General features: G+C 45.5%; 1 protein-coding gene across 3 annotated transcripts in view; it reads left to right on the top strand.

Annotated features, from left to right (window-relative positions):
• Positions 1-19,089, top strand: part of usp24 (ubiquitin specific peptidase 24) — a 58,447-nt gene that overhangs the window by 7,298 nt on the left and 32,060 nt on the right. For 2 of the 3 annotated variants that reach the window (XR_012985926.1, XM_076278125.1), the window contains exons 2-23: positions 1,068-1,236; positions 1,673-1,740; positions 2,062-2,205; positions 3,508-3,630; positions 5,929-5,964; positions 6,471-6,536; positions 9,991-10,056; positions 10,556-10,630; positions 10,876-11,034; positions 11,659-11,773; positions 13,220-13,323; positions 14,146-14,253; positions 14,549-14,644; positions 14,862-15,023; positions 16,066-16,161; positions 16,835-16,942; positions 17,287-17,436; positions 17,817-17,948; positions 18,125-18,236; positions 18,515-18,591; positions 18,729-18,869; positions 18,993-19,046. Coding sequence is in view for 2 of the 3 variants with exons in the window: in XM_076278125.1 (XP_076134240.1) it covers positions 1,068-1,236; positions 1,673-1,740; positions 2,062-2,205; positions 3,508-3,630; positions 5,929-5,964; positions 6,471-6,536; positions 9,991-10,056; positions 10,556-10,630; positions 10,876-11,034; positions 11,659-11,773; positions 13,220-13,323; positions 14,146-14,253; positions 14,549-14,644; positions 14,862-15,023; positions 16,066-16,161; positions 16,835-16,942; positions 17,287-17,436; positions 17,817-17,948; positions 18,125-18,236; positions 18,515-18,591; positions 18,729-18,869; positions 18,993-19,046 (2,361 nt within the window). In the remaining variant the exon portion in view is untranslated. The remainder of the gene's footprint in view (positions 1-1,067; positions 1,237-1,672; positions 1,741-2,061; positions 2,206-3,507; positions 3,631-5,928; positions 5,965-6,470; positions 6,537-9,990; positions 10,057-10,555; positions 10,631-10,875; positions 11,035-11,658; positions 11,774-13,219; positions 13,324-14,145; positions 14,254-14,548; positions 14,645-14,861; positions 15,024-16,065; positions 16,162-16,834; positions 16,943-17,286; positions 17,437-17,816; positions 17,949-18,124; positions 18,237-18,514; positions 18,592-18,728; positions 18,870-18,992; positions 19,047-19,089) is intronic. The other variant, XM_076278126.1, reaches the window with a different exon arrangement.

Below are 19,089 nucleotides of genomic sequence, written 5' to 3' on the forward strand. Positions count from 1 at the left end.
CTGGCTTTGAATCCACCCTTCAGGCTGTCACTTACCTCTGGGCAGTTTTGGGAGCAGTGTGTCCAGGCCAAGGAAAACACTCTCATCACCCAGCAGTATGCTGCTGGTTGCTGGCGTTCTCTTCATCAGATCACGCCGGACTGGAAAATTCAGTGTCGTCGTAATTACATTGGAATAACAAATCCGCGACTGGTTCAGTCTGGTTTAGGCTGCCTGGCGAAAGTGGCTCAGTCTGTAGGTTGTCCTCAGCTTTTGAGTGATCGAGTCTGAGAGTCTGTCTGCCCTAGTGATGTTCTGGTCGTGATATCTGATGTTAACACTGGTTACCTTGCCAAATTCACAGGTAGACTGCCAGGGTAGCGTTCACAATGAGACGTGCCATCTCAAGCCGTTCGATTTCCATTGTTTCTCTACACAATGATGCAACTGCAGGAAAAACTAGACCCTTGTGAGTGTGACATACCTTGTGTTTGGTGAAAGCTGACTAGTGGTAGAATCTGTAACAAAATGTTTTTAGAAGTGGTTATAAGGAGGTAGTAGACTATCTAACCTATCAATAATCTCCAGATGATAATTTCATGCTAATCCATTATAAATTCTACATGCATATCTCAACTAGTAGCTATAAACAACAACAAGGCCTTTAACAACAACATTCTGAGTCTTTCCTGACTTTCCTTTCTGAGTCTCCACAGTTTGCATGACGTGATTGCAGTAGCATGTTGAGATGGCATTAGCTGACGCCTGACAGTTTGTCATGTCCTGCAGAACAGCCAGAACGTGGCTGCTCATGTGGTGAGCAGAGACCACGAGGTGGTCTCTCGTCCAGACCTGTAATATCTTTCAGGAAGTGTGTATTAACCACGTAGCTATTGGGAGTGTATGGACTGATGCTGGAACACATGATTTCCACTGGTCTTTGATATGATGGAGGTTGTGGCTTAAATGGTTGTAGCTGTTCTTTCCCTTTCCCTAATTACTGCCTAACCTCTCTGTCTGTCTGTCTGTCTCTCTGTCTGTCTGTCTGTCTGTCTGTCTGTCTGTCTGTCTGTCTGTCTGTCTTGCAGAGGACTAGCGATGAAAATGGAAACTGCTCCGGAGGGAACATGGAGTTCCCCACCACTAACCTGTACGAGCTGGAGAGTCGAGTGTTCACTGACCACTGGTCCATCCCTTACAAGCGGGAGGAGTCGCTGGGCAAGTGCCTCATCGCCTCCACGTGCCTGGCCAGACTCGGTAAGCCCGCATGCGTGTGTGTGTTTGTGTGGAAGTAGGAAGTGTGTCTTTGTCATCAGCAGGAGGGAACATCCAAGTGTGTGTGCGTGTGTGTATTTCACGATAAGCCAGACGTCATAGGCGCTTAGTTGAAGTTGCGTGGGCGCTGTCACATGCTCTGGAATTGCTCCATACAGTGTGTACCCATGGCATTTTTCAAGCATATGACACGTATGCACTCATAGCATTCTCTTCTTTCCACTCGTTTTGTTTATTGTTTGCCTGCTTTGGATGTTTGTGTAAACAATATATGCTCTGAAGTCTGGATGTCAGCTCTGATTGGAACTCTCTCTCTCTCTTCTCTCTCTCTCTCTCTCTCTCTCTCTCTCTCTCTCTCTCTCTCTCTCTCTCTCTCTCTCCTCTCTCTCTCCCCCCTCCTCTGTGTGTGTGAGTGCAGGCCTCGCTGATGCAGATGAGAACTGCAAGAGGTTCATAGAGCGCTGCATGCCTGAGGCCTTTAAAAAGGTGAGGACCGCAGGGAGCCAGAGGACCCGTCAATAATGGCACAAGCAAACAGAACATGGGCGTAACACCGGTTATGACCAGTGTGCATCAGTTAATCCACCCCCCATTCAATCTCCCTTTCTCTCCCTTGTTTTCTTGCTGTTGCTGTCCCACTCTCTCTTCTGCTCGCTCTTTTATTTGTCCACTTGTTTCTTTCACTATCCATTCTTTCTTCTTTTCTCTCTTCACTGCTCTTTCTTGCTTTCTCCTTTTCTCTCCCTTTCTCTCCCTCTCTTTCTCTCACTCTCTCCTCATCTCCATCGCTCTGTGTCCTCACTGTAGTTGCTGACCTCGAGTGCGGTGCATAAGTGGGGGACGGAGATCCACGAGGGCATCTACAACATGCTGATGCTGCTGGTGGAGCTGGTGGCCGAGCGGGTCAAGCAGGACCCCATCCCCGTGGGCCTAATGGGCGTGCTCACCATGGTAACGGCAGCCTCCACGTCGCCACGACAAGCAACCCTCCCTCCCCTCTTCAGCACACACACACACCCCTGTTCCTAACAGAATACAAATGCCTAGTGTGCATTGCTTTTTAGATGATTACCTGTGGATTGACTGGAGTACCTGTGTGTGAACGTTGAGTCCATATTACAATGAATCTTAGTCCAAAACCCTTCAGGTCCTGCTCTAATCTAATGCTGACGTGGAAGTGGCATATGGGAGTGATATGTAGTGTATACGGGCATGTGTGTGAGAGTTACTAGTGTATATGTGTATGAGAGTTACTAGTGTATGAGAGTTACTAGTGTGTGAGCGTTAAGCCTATTTTATGCTTCTGCGTCGAATCGACGGCGTACCCCCGCAGACCCCTCTGCGTCGTCGCGAACCCCTCTCCAACCCCTCCGCCGTAGCTCGATGTGCCCCTCCAAAAATTTTAACTTTGCGTCAAGGCGACGCAGACCGGAAGGACTGTGATTGGTCAACTCGTCCTGTGTGTTGATAGTTGGTGTTTCAAGCAACCTACTGTGGAGATTAGCAACATGCTAGTTCACTGACATTTGCAAATAAACTCAGACATATTTTGGTTACAATGATGGGCTTATCCGTTTGTAAAGTGTTTATATGTCACGTTTTGAAATTAGCACTTCGCCAGCAAGCAGTACTTTGTGAGCAGTTGTGTTAAAGTTCGCCTGCTAACATAACTTAAACTGTATGGCAGACACCTCGCAAATAACTTCAGACTTATTTGCTGTTTTACTTTGTCTATTTCTCGATACTTCTAAGCAAGAAAAGGCCAAACAAATAAGATTAATATTTGCCACGACAGGGTTTGCCATTCTGAGTAGCAGAGCCCATTTACATTCTCTGTGAGTAGGCTACCGTTTCAGTCATAGGCTACAGTCTTGTTTCGGTGTTGGGCGACGCAAACACAGGCGACACCGAGCGTTATGGCGGTGAAATGCACCGCAATGCAAAGCAACCCGACGCAGAACCATGAAATGGTCATGACGCCGTAGGAGTGCCGGCGTAGCTACGCCGTGGAGTTGACGCAGAAGCATGTTGAGCCCTTTACTAGTGTATGTGTGTATGAGAGTTACTAGTGTATGTGTGTATGAGAGTTACTAGTGTATGTGTGTATGAGAGTTGCTAGTGTATCTGCATTTGTGTATGTGAGTTTGTAGCGTATCTGAGTACGAGGGATTAGTGTGCTGCATGCGAGTGCTTTAGCACAAGAGCTGAGTGTCCGGCCTCACTGACCCTAGTCTCCGTTGGGTTCTGTTCCAGGCCTTTAACCCTGATAACGAGTACCACTTCAAGAACCGCATGAAGGCCTGCCAGCGCAACTGGGCCGAGGTGTTTGGGGAGGACAACATGTTTGCTGTCTCGCCCACCTCCAGCTACCAGAAGGTAACACCACGCTTCTCCTTTCTGTCTTCCCCTCTGCTCTCTTCCCAGCATATATGCTGCTCTACTCCATCTAATTCTTTCTCTCTCCTCTCTCTCTCTCTCTCTCTCCACTCTCTTTGTTCCTGTCATCCTGTTCTTGTTCCAAGCGCGTCTGCTCTCTGAGCGGCTTTTCTGTTCAGTTATTCTCCAGCATGGCTCCTTGTCTTGTCCTCCACTTTACCTTCAACGGTGTTCTCCATACAAAGCATGCCGTCCCCTCCCTCTCTGTTGTTGCCAAGCTCCTTCCCTTGTTCTCTCTCTCTCTCTCTCTCTCTCTCTCTGTCTCTCTCTCTCTCTCTCTGTCTGTTTCTCTCTCTCTCTCTCATGCTGTCCCTGTGGATTGCTACGCTCCTTCTCTCCCCGTCTTTTGTAATCTTGCCTTTTTTTCTGCAAATGTCACATTGTTTCACCCTGAGACACACAGTACTGCTTATATGAGACACACACACACACACACACACACACACACACACACTTATTTAACACATATACACACATTCTGTCTCGCTTTATCAGACGCACACATGCACACACACACACACACCCACCCAAATTGCCACTGGCGCAAGTTTCCTAGAAGGACCATAATAGTCACAGGAAGAGCAGGCCTAATCTTTCAAATAATACACTGACCACATCCATAACTAAAACTATTGAGGAATCACATGCCTATTTTAGATAATTAGCCACAGCATGGCATTTCATGGTCATTAGTGTGTGTGTGTGTGTGTGTGTGTGTGTGTGTGTGTGTGTGTGTGTGTGTGTGTGTGTGTGTGTGTGTGTGTGTGTGTGTGTGTGTGTGTGTGTGTGTGTGTGTGTGTGTGTGTGTGTGTGTGTGTGTGTGTGTGTGTGTGTGTGTGTGTGTGTGTGTGTGTGTGTGTGTGTGTGTGTGTGTGTGTGTGTGTGTGTGTGTGTGTGTGCGCTTGTGTGTGCACGCTCAAGGAATGACAGAATCTCTTGTCTTTGTAGTTAAAGGGATACCAGGCAAGCCTGATGATTTTTCTCTAAGAAGCTCCCCCTATTGTCTGTACGTGTTGATACGTGTGCGAGCCCTCGCTCGGTCTGAAGCTCTTTTCCTTTTCTTTGCATCTTCTATCAAGGGTTTTCACATGCTTTTTCGCCAGCTCTGCCATTATACAGATGTTTGCAACAATCGCTAGCGTTTCGTTAGCCTGCTTCTGTGCTGGAGATGCAGGATGTAAATTTGTGAGACTGAAAGTCGGCGGATACGATACACCGAACTTGCAAGCGGGATATTCTTCCTACAGGCAGTAGGGGCGGGCGAGAGAGTCTTCATTCGCCCTGTAATGATTCATTTAACCATATACTGACTTACGAAGATGATTAATTAACATGAAAACGTTGCCTGGTATCCCTTTAATGCATTGTAAATAGCCAATATGCCTCTCCTAGTCTTTGAATAGAAGGCCAAAGAATAGGCTTATGTATATCTAATAAAACTATGCTAAAACCTCATTCTGGTGTTCTATTGCCTTACATGGATTTGGTGTAAGTAAGGCTATGCAGCTATGCACTAGTAACTCTAATTACCAACCAACCTCTAATTACCAACAATGTTTTTTAATACTTCAAAATAACATTTGATAAATTAACCTTACATTTTTCAGTAGCCATGGGTGTGTAGATTTGAACAAAATCTAGTTTGGTTCTTACCGGGGCTTTTACTGCCTGAAATATTTTGTGTACTACGGTCGGAGTGTAGTGCTGGGCTGGTGGATGCATATTCCCAACCTTCTCACGGCACATCAACGGTTAGCCCGAGAATTCTTGTCGCAATTCAAAATTCCACTCGAGCTCCAAGCGTATTTGTATACGCAGCCTTACAAGACTGTTTACAGTTCTTCAAGTCAAGGTAAAATGTTATTTAATTTAGATATACTTATGGTGTGGGTGCTTGCGTTTCTTTAGGAATCCGCCGTCTTGGTTTGTATAGAAATTAATATTAAATGACACATACACGTAAGAGGTTGGACATACGGGACAGTTGGTAATATGTGACGTTTTGATATATTGGTCTGACTTTGTAAAGAGATTTGTTTGTATCAGGAAGTCCATTTGAATTGTGCAGTGTTTGATTGGGTGAAGAGAGTTGAAATGTGCTCACTCAGCAGTAAGTGTGCAGCTCCACTGCTCTGGGACCAGAGAGATAAAGGCCTGACCAATGGAAACGGGAGCTAATGGAGTGCAGGATTACAGAGAATTTGCTGAAAAAAGACAATCATTTTTGTCTCTTTACAGGAGCCTCACGGCTGGCTGGTGGACCTTGTGAATCGGGTATGTATTCTCAGATCGTCCGTATTCTCTCTCTCTCTCTCTCTCTCTCTCATGATCTTAATCTGGTGAGACTCTTGTGCTGAAAAGGGCTGCAACAATGAATCAATTATTCGATTAGTTGTTAACTATTAAATGAATTGCCAACTATTTTAGTAATAAGTTGTTGTAAATTAGTAATAGTTTGTGTCATCAAGGTCATATTCAATATTCAGTGGTCTTTTCATTTTGAATATGACCGTCAGCCCGTTCGAATGTCACTCAGCAACCGTAGGATGATCAAAAATCATGTGCAGTGGCCTCATAATTTTTTCAAGAGCTGTATATGTGGAGAAAAACAAGGCATTTGAAAGCATAACCTTGGGATTTTGGAAACACTGATCATTGTGTTTTTCACTATATTCTGACATTTTATCGATAAAACAACTAAAATTAATCGAGAAAATAATCCAACCGGAATCCCAATGCTGAAGTGATTTCTCACTCTGTGTGTGTGTCTGTGTGTGCAGTTTGGCGAGATGGGGGGATTCACTGCTATCCAGGGCAAGCTGAACATGGATGAGATTGAGATCGGGGTAAGTGCCCTCACCGTCCACTTAGGTCAGGATATGGTCAGTTTTGGCTACTGTGTCGTTTTGTTGTCCTTATTATTTTTTTTGCTGTTTGTTTGTTTGTTTTTAATTAATTTTCTTTTTGGCTTTGGTGTTTTTTGCTTTGTAATGTGTTTGTGTGTGTGTGTGTGTGTGAGACTGTGAGGGAGGGAGAGAGTTGCCGGAGGTAGGGCGTGAATGGCTTGTGCCTGGAGCTGGGATTCTACCTCTGTAGGAAGCGTGGCAGAGAATGAGCGACAGGAGGAGGAGAGGGGGGGGGGGGGTGATGTGTGCCGGAAACAGAGGATGAGAAGAATAGAGGGATTAGTCAAGCGAGGAGTGAAAGTGGAGAAAGGGAGAGAGAGTGAAAGAGCACGTGAGTGAGAAACAAGAGAATGCAGAGTTCAGAGAGGGCAGAAATTCAATTATGGCTGGCGCTCTACGGATGTGTGTTGATGGACTCTGGCTAGATTGTCTTGTTTACTCCTCAGCCCTGTAGCTACTATGGAGCGAGTGGCATGGCATACACACTCCCTCAAACATGTATGCAGTCATCCATACACACACACACACACAGAGAGAGGCATGGAGAGCGATAGTGAGACTCAGCTGTGCCACATTCCACAAGGCAGATAAACAAGTGCAGTTCAGCTGATAATTATCGTGCAGTCTGGGAGTGAGAGCTGAGCTGAGCGAGGAATCCTCCCCACCTCCCCACCCCCCCACCCCATTGCCTCCAGAAACCCACTTCTGAGCCTCACGACTGTGTGTAGGAGAGAGAACCCCAATGTGCCGCACTACCTACTGAGATATTTATTCAGTTATTCAGTCGCAGTTATTCTGGCTGGCCTAATAGGCATCCTCTCCTCTCCTCGTCCGCTTGCTCCCCTAAAAGGCTGCTCCTTGTCTGCGTACTCTAAAGTGTCCTTGTTTTTGGTTCCTCCTCGTGGGCCTTTGATGGCGGGCATTAACACGCCGCGGGTGTGCCAGGCCGGATGTGTGGCCTGGAGGAGTCGGGCGGGGAGGGGGGGGGTGTTGGGACGCTTTGATTTATATGTGTGTGTGTGTGTGTGTGTGTGTGTGTGTGTGTGTGTGTGTCAGTCAGTCAGTCAGTCAGTCAGTGAGTGTGAGAGAAAGAGAGAGGGACCTTGGGAGAAAGAGAGAGATGAGCTGGGATTTGCATGCCAATCAGACGAGCGACACTTAGACAAGCCAGTGGATGTTGACATGCATCTTTGTGTACATGTAAATGATGTATGCACATATATATTGTGTATATTAATTATATTGTATATAGATATTAAAATAAGATGTATAGATCTCTGGTCGAACACTGTCAGAGAACAATAGTTGCGTCTTCTGCTTCTCCATCAGTAATTTCACACCCAGACATAACCCCCCCCCACACACACACACACACACACACACACCCCACTCCGCTCCACTCTCCTCATCCTCCTGCCAGCCAGCCTCGACAAGCCACAGAGGGAAAGAGATAGATAGAGAGAGAGAGAGAGAGAGAGAGAGAGAGAGCTCCCACAGGAGAGGGTGTGAAAGAAGGAAAAAAGGAAAGGGAAGAAACCTGGAGACTGAGTGTCTCACTCCAGCTCCAAAGTGGGGGAGGGGGATAGAGATGGGGGGGGGGGGAGAGAGAGAAAGCGTGTGAGGAGGGGGAGAAGGAGGAGGAGGCGAGGAGTGATTCATTCACTCTCTCCAGGCGGAAGCAGTCATTTGATGGCGAACAGAGGGGTGATTCATCAGAGGCTTAGAGATGCCCCCTCTCACCGCCGGCACGCTGGACAAAAGGCTGCCGAGCTCCTTCAGCTCTCCGTGTGTGTCAGAGAGAGAAAGAGAGAGAAGAGAGAAAGAGAGAGGCTTTAACATGCTCTGCTGCCTCCTTTGCCCTTCCTGCTCTGCCCGCTCCATGGCTCCATCACTTGGGTGACTTTGGTGCTCCTACACATCCCTTCAACACCTGCCACTCTCTCTATTCACCGGTGACATTATTTGGTGAGAGAAAAAACTGGAAAAAGATTGAGGAGTGTAACATATGGATCATTGGAGCTATTAAGCCATTGAAGTGATTCATGTCTATGGTGAATATGTCATGAGCTGGGGTTCCTGTGTTGTCTCTCCAGTGGCGTTTAGTTGTCTGTTGTGTTTGTGGTGTGCTTGATGTGTGTCAGAGATGGGGACTCGAGTCTGAGACTCGGACTCGAGTCAGACTTTAGTCGCAAAAACAGTGACTTGAGACTTGCGACTCCACCTCAAAAATCTTCAGACTTGACTCGGACTCAAGCAATCTGTATTGAGACTCGTAAGCAATCTGTATTTCATGCAATTATTTCTTTTTTATCGACATTTATTAATGTATTTCTATTTTATTTTGTTGCTGCATATACTTTGGGAAACATATGTCCCCTTTGCTATAATGTGCAATGTAACGCATGTGCTATGTGTGCGCACTCACAGATTAAAAAAACAATGCCTTGACCATGGCGACAAGTCCTCCCAGAGTGGTGCCCTTTATCATTACTTTCGGTTACAATAACTTTGTGTAAAGTGGAAATAAGCGAACAGCTACATGCAAGGTGTGTGGCAGCAGGATAAATTATGCCATGTTCAACAACGTCTAATTTCATCAGGCATCTCAAAACGCACCCAGATAGGTTCCCAGCACTTACTAATGAAAGAGACATTAAACTTAGCATATATCGTCACAGGTAACAAGTTAATCATTGCAAAGTGTTGTGCTATTGCTGGGAACAGGCAGATTGCATCTTTATAGTTGGCCATATGATGTGACAGACTTAGGTTAATAAAAGGTTTCACCAGGTCCGAGGGCTAGAGGGATGTGTTAAGTAGCAAGATTAGACTATATAATGTCCTAAATTGGAGACCCCATGTAAGTTCTGGATGTAAACAAAATTAAGCTAGCTCCAGCATGAGTGACATTTTTCCTGTCACAAGTTCACATCCACTCTTGGCTGCCCATATTTTATTTCAGAAAAAAAACATGATCGAAACTTTGCAGTATAGAGCTATTTCCCCCAGTTCACTACACATGCCAATTGTGGAAAGCACTATTGAACTATTGAAAAAAAATATTGAAACAGAGTTCCTAATTTGTGTTTCTTCTTATTGCAGTAGACAACATAAGGTTATCCTACAACTGGTTTTGATACTGTACTGTATGGATGGTAGCTATAGGACATGCTTTGAATTCATAATATTTAACAATACAGTGTAATGGTCAGATCAGATGACCTGAGACTTGACATGGACATCTGACAAAAGACTTGAGACTTGATTTGAACTTGCCCCTCAAAGACTTAAGGCTCGACTTGGACTTCCAAAAAATGACTTGTGAACATCTCGGATGTGTGTTACACGTGCCTTACATTAACACAAGTACGCTGTGCTGGTTGTGTGTCCCCAGAGTGTGTCGGCCCTGGTCCAGCCGCTGAGTGTGTGTGCTGAGTATCTCAACTCCAGTCTCGTCCAGGTGAGCTCATCATCTCTATATGCATCGCCACAATAATAAATAATACAATTATTATAAATAAATAAAATGAGAAGAAGAAGAAGAAGAATATTGATGCTGACATTGTAATAGTTTATCCTCAAGTGTATGATAATAAGTGGGCAATCTCCCAAAGAAATCAATGTTTTGAGCATGTTGATGCAGACTGTGAGGTGACAAAACCGAGAGACTTAGATGCTTAAAGAAAAGATGGGGAAATCCACATTATTCTATGATCTCAGGAAGCAAAATTTAAATACAGAATCAGCAAGTCTGTCAATTATGTTTAAATTTTGAACACCCTTTTTGGGTGCCTGTTTCATTAAAACTAAATCCTCCGGGAGTAGCAGAAATGTTATTCCAAATCAGGCTACCGATGTGTTGTGACTGATCTGATCTGAGATGATGTTTCCTTGAAGCGATCAATTGCTGCATTTTTCAGCTCACCCTAACTGGTCTGTTCTGTTTATGTTGTCATCAGCCAATGCTGGACCCTGTTATTCACAAGATGATCACCTACGTGCAGAATCTGGAGGAGAAAGACCTCAAAGATAAGGTAGGAACACACAACATGTCACACTCTGCTTGGAAATCATAAGCATGTTCATTGTAATATCCACCACACTTTTAGGGCCACTCAGATTGTACTGTACTTTGCTGCCCTTATATCCTTCCATGCCTTTCTATTCATCTCTCTCTCTTTCTTTCACTTTCTTTCTCTTTCTCTCTCTCTCTTTCGTTCTCTCTCTCTCTCTTTCGTTCTCTCTCTCTCTCTCTCTCTCTCTCGTTGTCGTTCATTAGCGTCTGGTGAGCATCCCAGAGCTCCTGTCTGCGATCAAGCTGCTGTGCATGCGTTTCCAGCGGGAACTGGTCACTGTGGTGGACGACCTCAGGCTGGACATCCTGCTGAGGATGCTCAAGACTCCACACTTCAGTGCCAAGATGAACTCCCTCAAAGAGGTCCGAGTCCTGGGGTTTAAAACACACACACACACACACACACACACACACACACACACACACACACACGGCCCTAATTTAAATGACCGGTCAAATCTGGTAACAAGCATCTTATGCATAAACTAAAGCCATCGTGTAGCAGGTATTGAGCTGACCCTTCAATGCTTGCACTTAAGATCTTGCATTGGCATTAGCAACTGGATTAAATTAGCTGAAGCTTGTTATTAAATTAACTTTAAGTAGACTTCACTCGCACATCACTCGTCATTTAAATTAGCGCCCACAAACTTCCGCTCCATCAGCTTTCTACACACCTGCCCCAGTCTTATGCATTATGTGTGCAATGCTGCACCTACAGTATACACAGTACCTAAGGCATTACATTGACATACATTTCAGTACATAAACAAGGACGTTCTGTATTAGCATCTTCACCCAAGTTCCTGTGTTTCCTCATGCAGTCCATGTAGATATTTATAGCCAGTGTTTGTGACATATATTGTGTTTAGTGATGAACCCGTCAGGGCCGTTTCCTAGCTTTGTGTCACCACATGGACTTGCTGGCATTGGTAAAGCCTCTCAGACTGTGACCACCCACCTTATGCTGAATTGCGTGTCTCCTAGGTGACCAAGCTGATTGAGGAAAGCACCGTGTCCAAGACGGTGAAGAACGCCATCGACACGGACCGGCTGTTGGATTGGTTGGTAGAGAACTCTGTTCTCTCAATAGCCCTGGAAGGTAAGGAGAGTTGAAATAACTTGCCACCATCTCAGTTTTGCCGTTACATATTGTAAGGTAATGTGCTAACTTCAAGGTAGTGTTCTAAACTGTTAAAGTTTTGAAACCCTACTTCCTGTTTGCTGTGTAAAGTCTGACCAGGCACTTGAATTCCACCATGTGCTAAGCGTTCACAAGGACGTGCCAAGCTCTTAATTGCATCACATTTGCACAGGCTGGAGGCCACTGCTCGTATATAGGTCCCTGTTTCAGCCGGCTTGTGTGGCTTTTACCCTGCGGCCATTGCCACACACACACATCCTGCTGATGGCCCTGACATCCTATAATTAGCTTCTGCCGTGTGTGTGTGTGAGCACAGTGAGCAGGAGTTTGAAGTGTGTGTGTGTGTGTGTGTGTGTGTGTGTGTGTGTGTGTGTGTGAGTGAAATAGACAGTGAGCAGGAGTTTGAAGTGTGTGTGTTTGGGTACTGAAGGAGCAGAGTGCTCTCCACTCTGGCTCCTGCTAAAGAGTGGGCAGAGCATTCCTACAGGGTGGCTACACCGGCCATGTCACTGAAGCATTCCGTTCGCCGAGCCTATGCGGGAACAATTAGCTTCCACTATAATCAATGGAACTGGCTACGCCAGATGTGATAACGAAACAATTAGACCAGTCTTCTAAAACTATTTTTACGCTCCGCAAACAGAATGCTTCAGTTGCGCTCCTGGTGTAGCCTTGCGGTCAGCTCTCAGCGCTGGACCCTGCTGCTGAGGGAGGCGTCAGGTGTGGGCTCCGTCTCCACTCCTGTCCTCTCCACTCTCCTCACACACCCAGTTGCGGGTCTGGGCCTTATGCCTCTCCTACTTCTCTTTTGCTTTGCTTTTCTTTTCTCTTCTTTTCTTTTTTTCCGTTACAAGTTGTGACTTTCAACATGACTGCCTTGTTTTTGTGATGAACTATCTGCTCTGGCTACTTCACCATACCACACCTCTCCTCCTCTCCTCTCCTCTCCTCTCCTCTCCACTCCTCTCATTTCATGGCACTTGTTCTCTTTTTTCCCCTTTCTTTGTTAATGGTGAGTTGTTGTTAAGTCACCCTGTTTAGTGTTAGTTTTGCCTGATTTTCCCTCTCACACCTCTATCCACTGCCCTTGTCAGTGTTTACTCCTCCTACTCATTCGCTGTTTTCTCTTTTTTTTTTTTTGTATTTGCTAGGTTTTGTCCAAACAATAATTTATTAATCATTTATCATTAAAGTGTTTATTTCTTGTAGGTGATTTCTGTTTTTACTGCCCTCATCCTCTTGATACAAACATGCACCCTCCATCTTTTACATTCGGATGTGACTCATCTCTCTCTCTCTCTCTCTCTCTCTCTCTCTCTCTCTCTCTCTCTCTCTCTCTCTCTCTCTCTCTCTCTCTCTCTCTCTCTCTCTCTCTCTCTCTCTCTCTCTCTCTCGGAATGCCAGGGAATATTGACCAGGCGCAGTACTGTGATCGGATAAAGGGAATCATTGAGCTTCTGGGCAGTAAGCTCTCTCTGGACGAGTTGTCGAAGATCTGGAGAATACAGGTGGGTGAGTGGGTGGGCAGTATACCCGCACCCTTGGACTCCTGTGAAAGCCCGGGCCACCATTCCTGAGCTGCCCATAAGACCTGAAATGGCTCTTCTATGACTCATGCACATTTCTTATGCAAAACCCTGGCAAGGAATAGGTGACTGATAACAGCTTCACCTTAACATTGCTCTTACTCATGCAACAGTTCCACACTTGAGGATGTTTTTAAAGGTGTCCCTTGTTTCTTATGCGTATTGGTTAGTAAAGGATTTTAACCACAGTTGGCAAACAATATTAAACAAAGCCTGAAACTGATTTATTATTGTTTAATATGTTGTGTTAGCCCTGGCCCGTCATACATCCTTGAGCTTGAAGGAGACAAGGACGAACACGTATTTCTGGCAATTGAAAACAGTCCTTACAAGACCAATAACTAACTTTTAAGAAACACGGCAATGTTTCGGGAAATTAGTTTATTTGCTAGCTTTGTTAGATAGGAAGAGAAGAGAATGGCTTCTTCTTTTCTATGTGTGTGGAGTATCCTAATCTGACACTGTTAGTTTATCTTTCACCAGAAGTGGGTTATACCAGTAAGCCTATAGCTAAAAGGGAGCTTTAGGCTAACCCACTTTCAACGAATTATACTAAGCTCGGCTAACTGTGTCAGAAGTTGCCAAGAGTTTCTTTAATAGCCATTTAAATGAGGAAGGAATAGAGACAGTTTTTTCCTCCATTCTCAAACGGCTGCAAACTTGTTTGGTTATATTTTGTATCTGTGTGTAGCTCCCATTTGCAGTGTTTTTAAAGCGGCACTTGTACTATTTGCTGTCCCCCAGGCTGGCCAGTCCTCCACTGTCATTGAAAACATTCACACGATCATCGCTGCAGCTGCTGTCAAGTTTAACTTTGACCAGCTTAGCCACCTTTTTGTTCTCATTCAGAAGGTAAGAAGTGTGTGTGTTTGTGTCTGTCTGTCTGTCTGTCTGTCTGTCTGTCTGTCTGTGTGTGTGTGTGTGTGCCGTTGCCCGCTCTTAGTTTCCCCCCTTCCCTGTACCAAATCCCCTGGGCTTTAATTAAGGGCTGTGCTAACAGTTTGGAACTCCCATCCGGGCCTGTGGGCCTTGGCAGGTCTACCAAGCCACCTGGACCGCACAGCACAAGCTCCACTGCACTGTCTGAGCTTTTCCTCTGCTTCTGTTACTATTACTGAGACACACTCTGCATGTGTGTGATTCACAGAGCTGGGAGGTAGAGAGCGATCGTGTTCGGCAGAAGCTGTTGAGTTTGATCGGAAGGATCGGTCGAGAGGCTCGCTCCGAGGCCACGACTGGCAAGGTGAGTAAAGGAGTCTACCAAAGTTACTCTACACATATATATGTATAGTATGTGTGTATGTATTATATGAGAATATAACAATATAATTTGCATTCCCGTTTAATCTTCGCTAAATGTGCTTGTGTATTTGTTTGCGTTTGTATGGTTGTGTGCATGTGGGAATATTTGTGTGTGTGTGTGTGTGTGTGTGTGTGTGTGCGTGCATGCTTGTGTGTAGGTGCTTGAGGTGCTGTGGGAGTTGGCCCATCTGCCCACTCTGCCCACTAGTCTGGTGCAGCAGGCCCTGGAGGAGCACCTGACCATCCTGAGCGATGCCTACGCTGTCAAGGAGACCATCAAGAGGAACTACATCATCAAGTGCATCGAGGACATCAAGAAGGTGAGAGGTCTAACAGACAGTGAACCAAATAGCAGATCTATTCTCCATTTTCTTTTATGTGCTGACTTAAGTTTTTTTTTTTTTTTTTTTTTAACTCATTAAACCCCTCTTCATGTAAATGCATTTTAAATAAATAAAATATGAGTGTCAGATGTTAGATGGTGTTAACAGATGTTTGTTTTGGTGTTTAACAACCACCGTAAAACGTATAAATGGCTGTTCCTGTCAACCCTCCTACCTGCCAGTGAGCAGCACTTGCAAAAGCACAGTTCCTCATGCAGCACCTCTCTCTAGCTCTCTAAATCTGTTTTTCATTTTTCTTCTGTCTCACTTCCTTTCTTTCACTCTTTCATCCACTTTTTCAGTCACTCGTTTTGCCATCGCTCTCTTTCCATTTTTATCCCTACTCTCTGTCTCCCTTTCTCTCTCTCCCTCTCTTTCTCTATCTCTCTCCCTCTTTCTCTCTCTTTCTCTCTCTTTCTCATTCCTTAATTATTGCCTTATCCATAAAATCGTCTTTACTTGTGCTTTGCTCCTGGTGACATTTTTAGTGCTGTTGTGCAGGAGAAAGCACCCAGCATAAGGAGATGCACTCGCTCACCTTCTCTCTTGCGCCTCCTCCCTCGCGCCTCCTCCCTCACTCCCTGCAAGCAGCCTCTTCCATTTAAAGCAACACTATCCTCTCCTCTGGGTGTGAAGTGGAGGTGTGCACGCTAGTGTTGCAAGCTGTCGCTACTTTACCACTCTCAGTGCTCTTTTTTCTGTCTTTCTTTCTTTCTTTCTTTCTTTCTTCTTTCTTTCTTTTTCTCTCTCTCGTGCTCTCTCTCTGTCTCTCTCACACGCACCCGCTTTAGTCTGTCTCTCTTTCTCTCTCTCTCTCTCTATCTCTTTCTTTCTCTCTCTCTCTCTCTCTTTCTCTCTCTCTCTGCTCTTTCGCTTCCTCAACACAACTGGTTTGAGGTCCAGACTCGGTGCTTCAGCCCTCTCTTCACCTCCATCACCCAAGGAGGCAACTGAATGCAACTGTAGTTTATGTTTTTAGATACATATGCTGGACGAACCAAAGTCTTCAAACGAGACACAGGTCTCGTTTCTTACTGGCTCCTGGGGCAAGAAGAAACCCAGCTCACTGGCCAAAGTAAGAGTCGCTCCCGCAGGCCCCGCCTATCCCTCCTCCAATCAGAAATCACCTGATAGTGGGGTTTGATCACACCTGGGACTTGTGATTGGGCATTTTGCCGTTTTTGGTGATTCGGTTTCCTTCCACGTTGTTGGAAATGTAAAGAAGCACACTAAACTTATATTTAAAATTAATTTATGGCTTTCAAATGGCTGGTGATATTTCATCTAGGCAGGTTCTCTGACATATGGCTGATAACATACTATAAAATCTCTAAAGAACATCATAAAATGTACATAGAAAAATCAGGTAGCAGCAACCTTGAAATTTGTGACTAACTTTTCCTAATGATAAATGCTGTACATTTCTCAATTAGTACCCTCTCTGAAGAAGGATCTCTTCTAATAGCTAACTGGCAACCTTGCATTAGGGGGCTTTCTCGTGTGTGGTTGAGGTGACAGGTTTCCCCTTCCATACCGATGCCAGTTTACTGCCCCTCACCAGGGCCCTGAGCAGAGGGCTCCTGCTCAGTCAAAGTAAACTATTAACATTGCTGAAGGTATAATAAGACATTGTTACAGCTCACCAAGGTCACAGTTCTGTGTGTGTGTGCGTGTGTTTGTGTGTGTGTGCGCGTGTGTGTGTGTGTGTGCGTGTGTGTGTGTGTGCGTGCGCGTGCGTCTGTGTTTAGTCCTCCCAGCAGAGCAACCCTCAGGCCGTGTGGGTGGTGCCTGCCCTGCGGCAGCTCCATGAGATCACCCGCTCCTTCATTAAACAGACCTACCAGAAGCAGGACAAGGTACAGCCATCCCTTTACACACACACACACACACACACACACACACACCTTTCACACTCCTTGAGCAAGACACTGAACCCCAAACTGCTACCGACTTGCAAGTTAGTGCCTTGCATGGCAGTCTGCGTTGTTGGTGAACTTATACAGCATTTTGAGTGCTCTGTTGTGTAGACAAGTGCTTTGTACAGTCCGTTTACCTTTTACCACACACACACACCCACACACACACCCACACACACACACACACACACACACACACACACACACACACACAGAAGTCTGCCCCTCACCACACATATTTGGCTCTCTGGGACCAAAGCTGAACACATCTGTCCTCGCTTTAGAGCATCATCCAGGACCTGAAGAAGAACTTTGAGATCGTTAAGCTGATCACCAGCAGCCTGGTGTCGTGCCATCGCCTGGCTGTGTCCGTGTCCGGCACCAACGGCCTCTCGGGCTCCACGCTCGTAGATGGAAGATACTCCTACCAGGAGGTAACATCACACACACACACAAGCACTAACACAAACATATTTGCATATACCACGTTTTTCACACATTTTTGCCTAGCAAATTATGTACTTTTCTTTATGTACATTCTTTGTGTCTTATTAATACAGTAATACTACTACACAATATATATATGCTACATATTAACACAGTAATAGATACTGTTGCCCAGTTTTTCAGCCTTTGTGCCCAATACTGTGAAGTCCTCCGCTGACCTTCATCTACAGTGCTAACCTAACCCCCCTCCGTCCATTCTCTCTCTCTTTCTCTTTCTCTTTCTCTTTCTCTTTCTCTTTCTCTTTCTCTTTCTCTTTCTCTTTCTCTCTCTCTCTCTCTCTCTCTCTCTCTCTCTCTTTCTCTGCAGTATCTTGAGGCCCATCTGAAGTTCCTGGCCTTCTTCCTGCAGGAGGCCAGCCTCTACCTGGTCTGGAACAGGGCCAAGGAGGTGTGGGAGTGCCTGGTGTCCGGCATGGACGTATGCGAGATGGACCGGGAGGTACTGATCACCACTAATACCGGGTCTAATTCCTCTTAAAGGATTCCATAAGAAGATCTCCACTCTGTCACTCTTTTGTGTTAGTTTTATTATTAGAGTTAGCAGAAAGTATACATTTAATAAGCATATATCTACTCTGTGTGTGTGTTTGTGTGTGTGTGGCGCGCTGAGTCCAGATGTGCTTTGAGTGGTTCACCAAGGGCCAGCACGATCTGGAAAGTGATGTCCAGCAGCAGCTTTTCAAAGAGAAGATCCTCAAACTCGAGCCTTATGAGATTACTATGAACGGTAAGACAGCAGAGATTCTGCACAATCAATCTGTTATGCTTAAGCTGCTTGCACACTGCCCCAACAAATGCCAACAAACACCAACAGTTGGGTCAGTGTGTCACAGCAGACAAGTAGCTGTTTGTCCCGCTAAGATGACCATCATTACTCCCCATGTATTCACACTGTCTGGACTGAACCCTGGCCTGTGCAGCTGTTGCATCACATTGACGTGTGTCCTCATAGTAACATCTGTGTGTTTTCTTATGCAACTGTGTGTGTGTCTGTGTTCTCTGCAGGTTTTAACCTTTTTAAGACCTTCTTTGAGAATGTGAACCTCTGTGACCATCGACTGAAACGGCAGGGAACCCAGCTGGTAGGCCTTCTCTCTTGAGCCTCCTTAAGACACTTCTCATTGCTTTATTTCTCTGTTGATGTTGTATTTTAAGTCAGACATCCCTTTTTGAGTGTGGTGCGATTGAATGTAACGGTGGCTTTTTTCTGTCCTGGCAGTGCGTGGAGCGGCTGGACTTGGCCGGCATGGACTTCATTTGGCGCATCGCCATGGAGTCTCCCGACGAGGAGATCGCCAACGAGGCCATCCAGCTCATCATCACCTACAGCTACATCAACCTCAACCCCAAAATGAAGAAGGTGAGACGGGGAAGGGGCGCACTTGAGCCCTGCCTAGCATAGTGGGGCTCTCTGGAGGACTGAGATGATGGGAGGTTGACTTGTTATTAACGTGTGTGTGTGTGTGTGTTTCATCCTCTGCAGGACTCTGTGTCTTTGCATAAGAAGTTTATTGCAGATTGTTACAAAAGATTGGAGGTGAGTGGTTCTATATTCTTGTGTGTGTGTGTGTGTGTGTGTG

This window comes from Alosa pseudoharengus, unplaced genomic scaffold (genome assembly GCF_046254945.1).
Source record: "Alosa pseudoharengus isolate Yale_2024_CS ecotype anadromous, Long Island Sound unplaced genomic scaffold, YU_APseudo_1.1 YU_APseudo_1.1_scf_11, whole genome shotgun sequence".
Classification (NCBI taxonomy): domain Eukaryota; kingdom Metazoa; phylum Chordata; class Actinopteri; order Clupeiformes; family Clupeidae; genus Alosa; species Alosa pseudoharengus.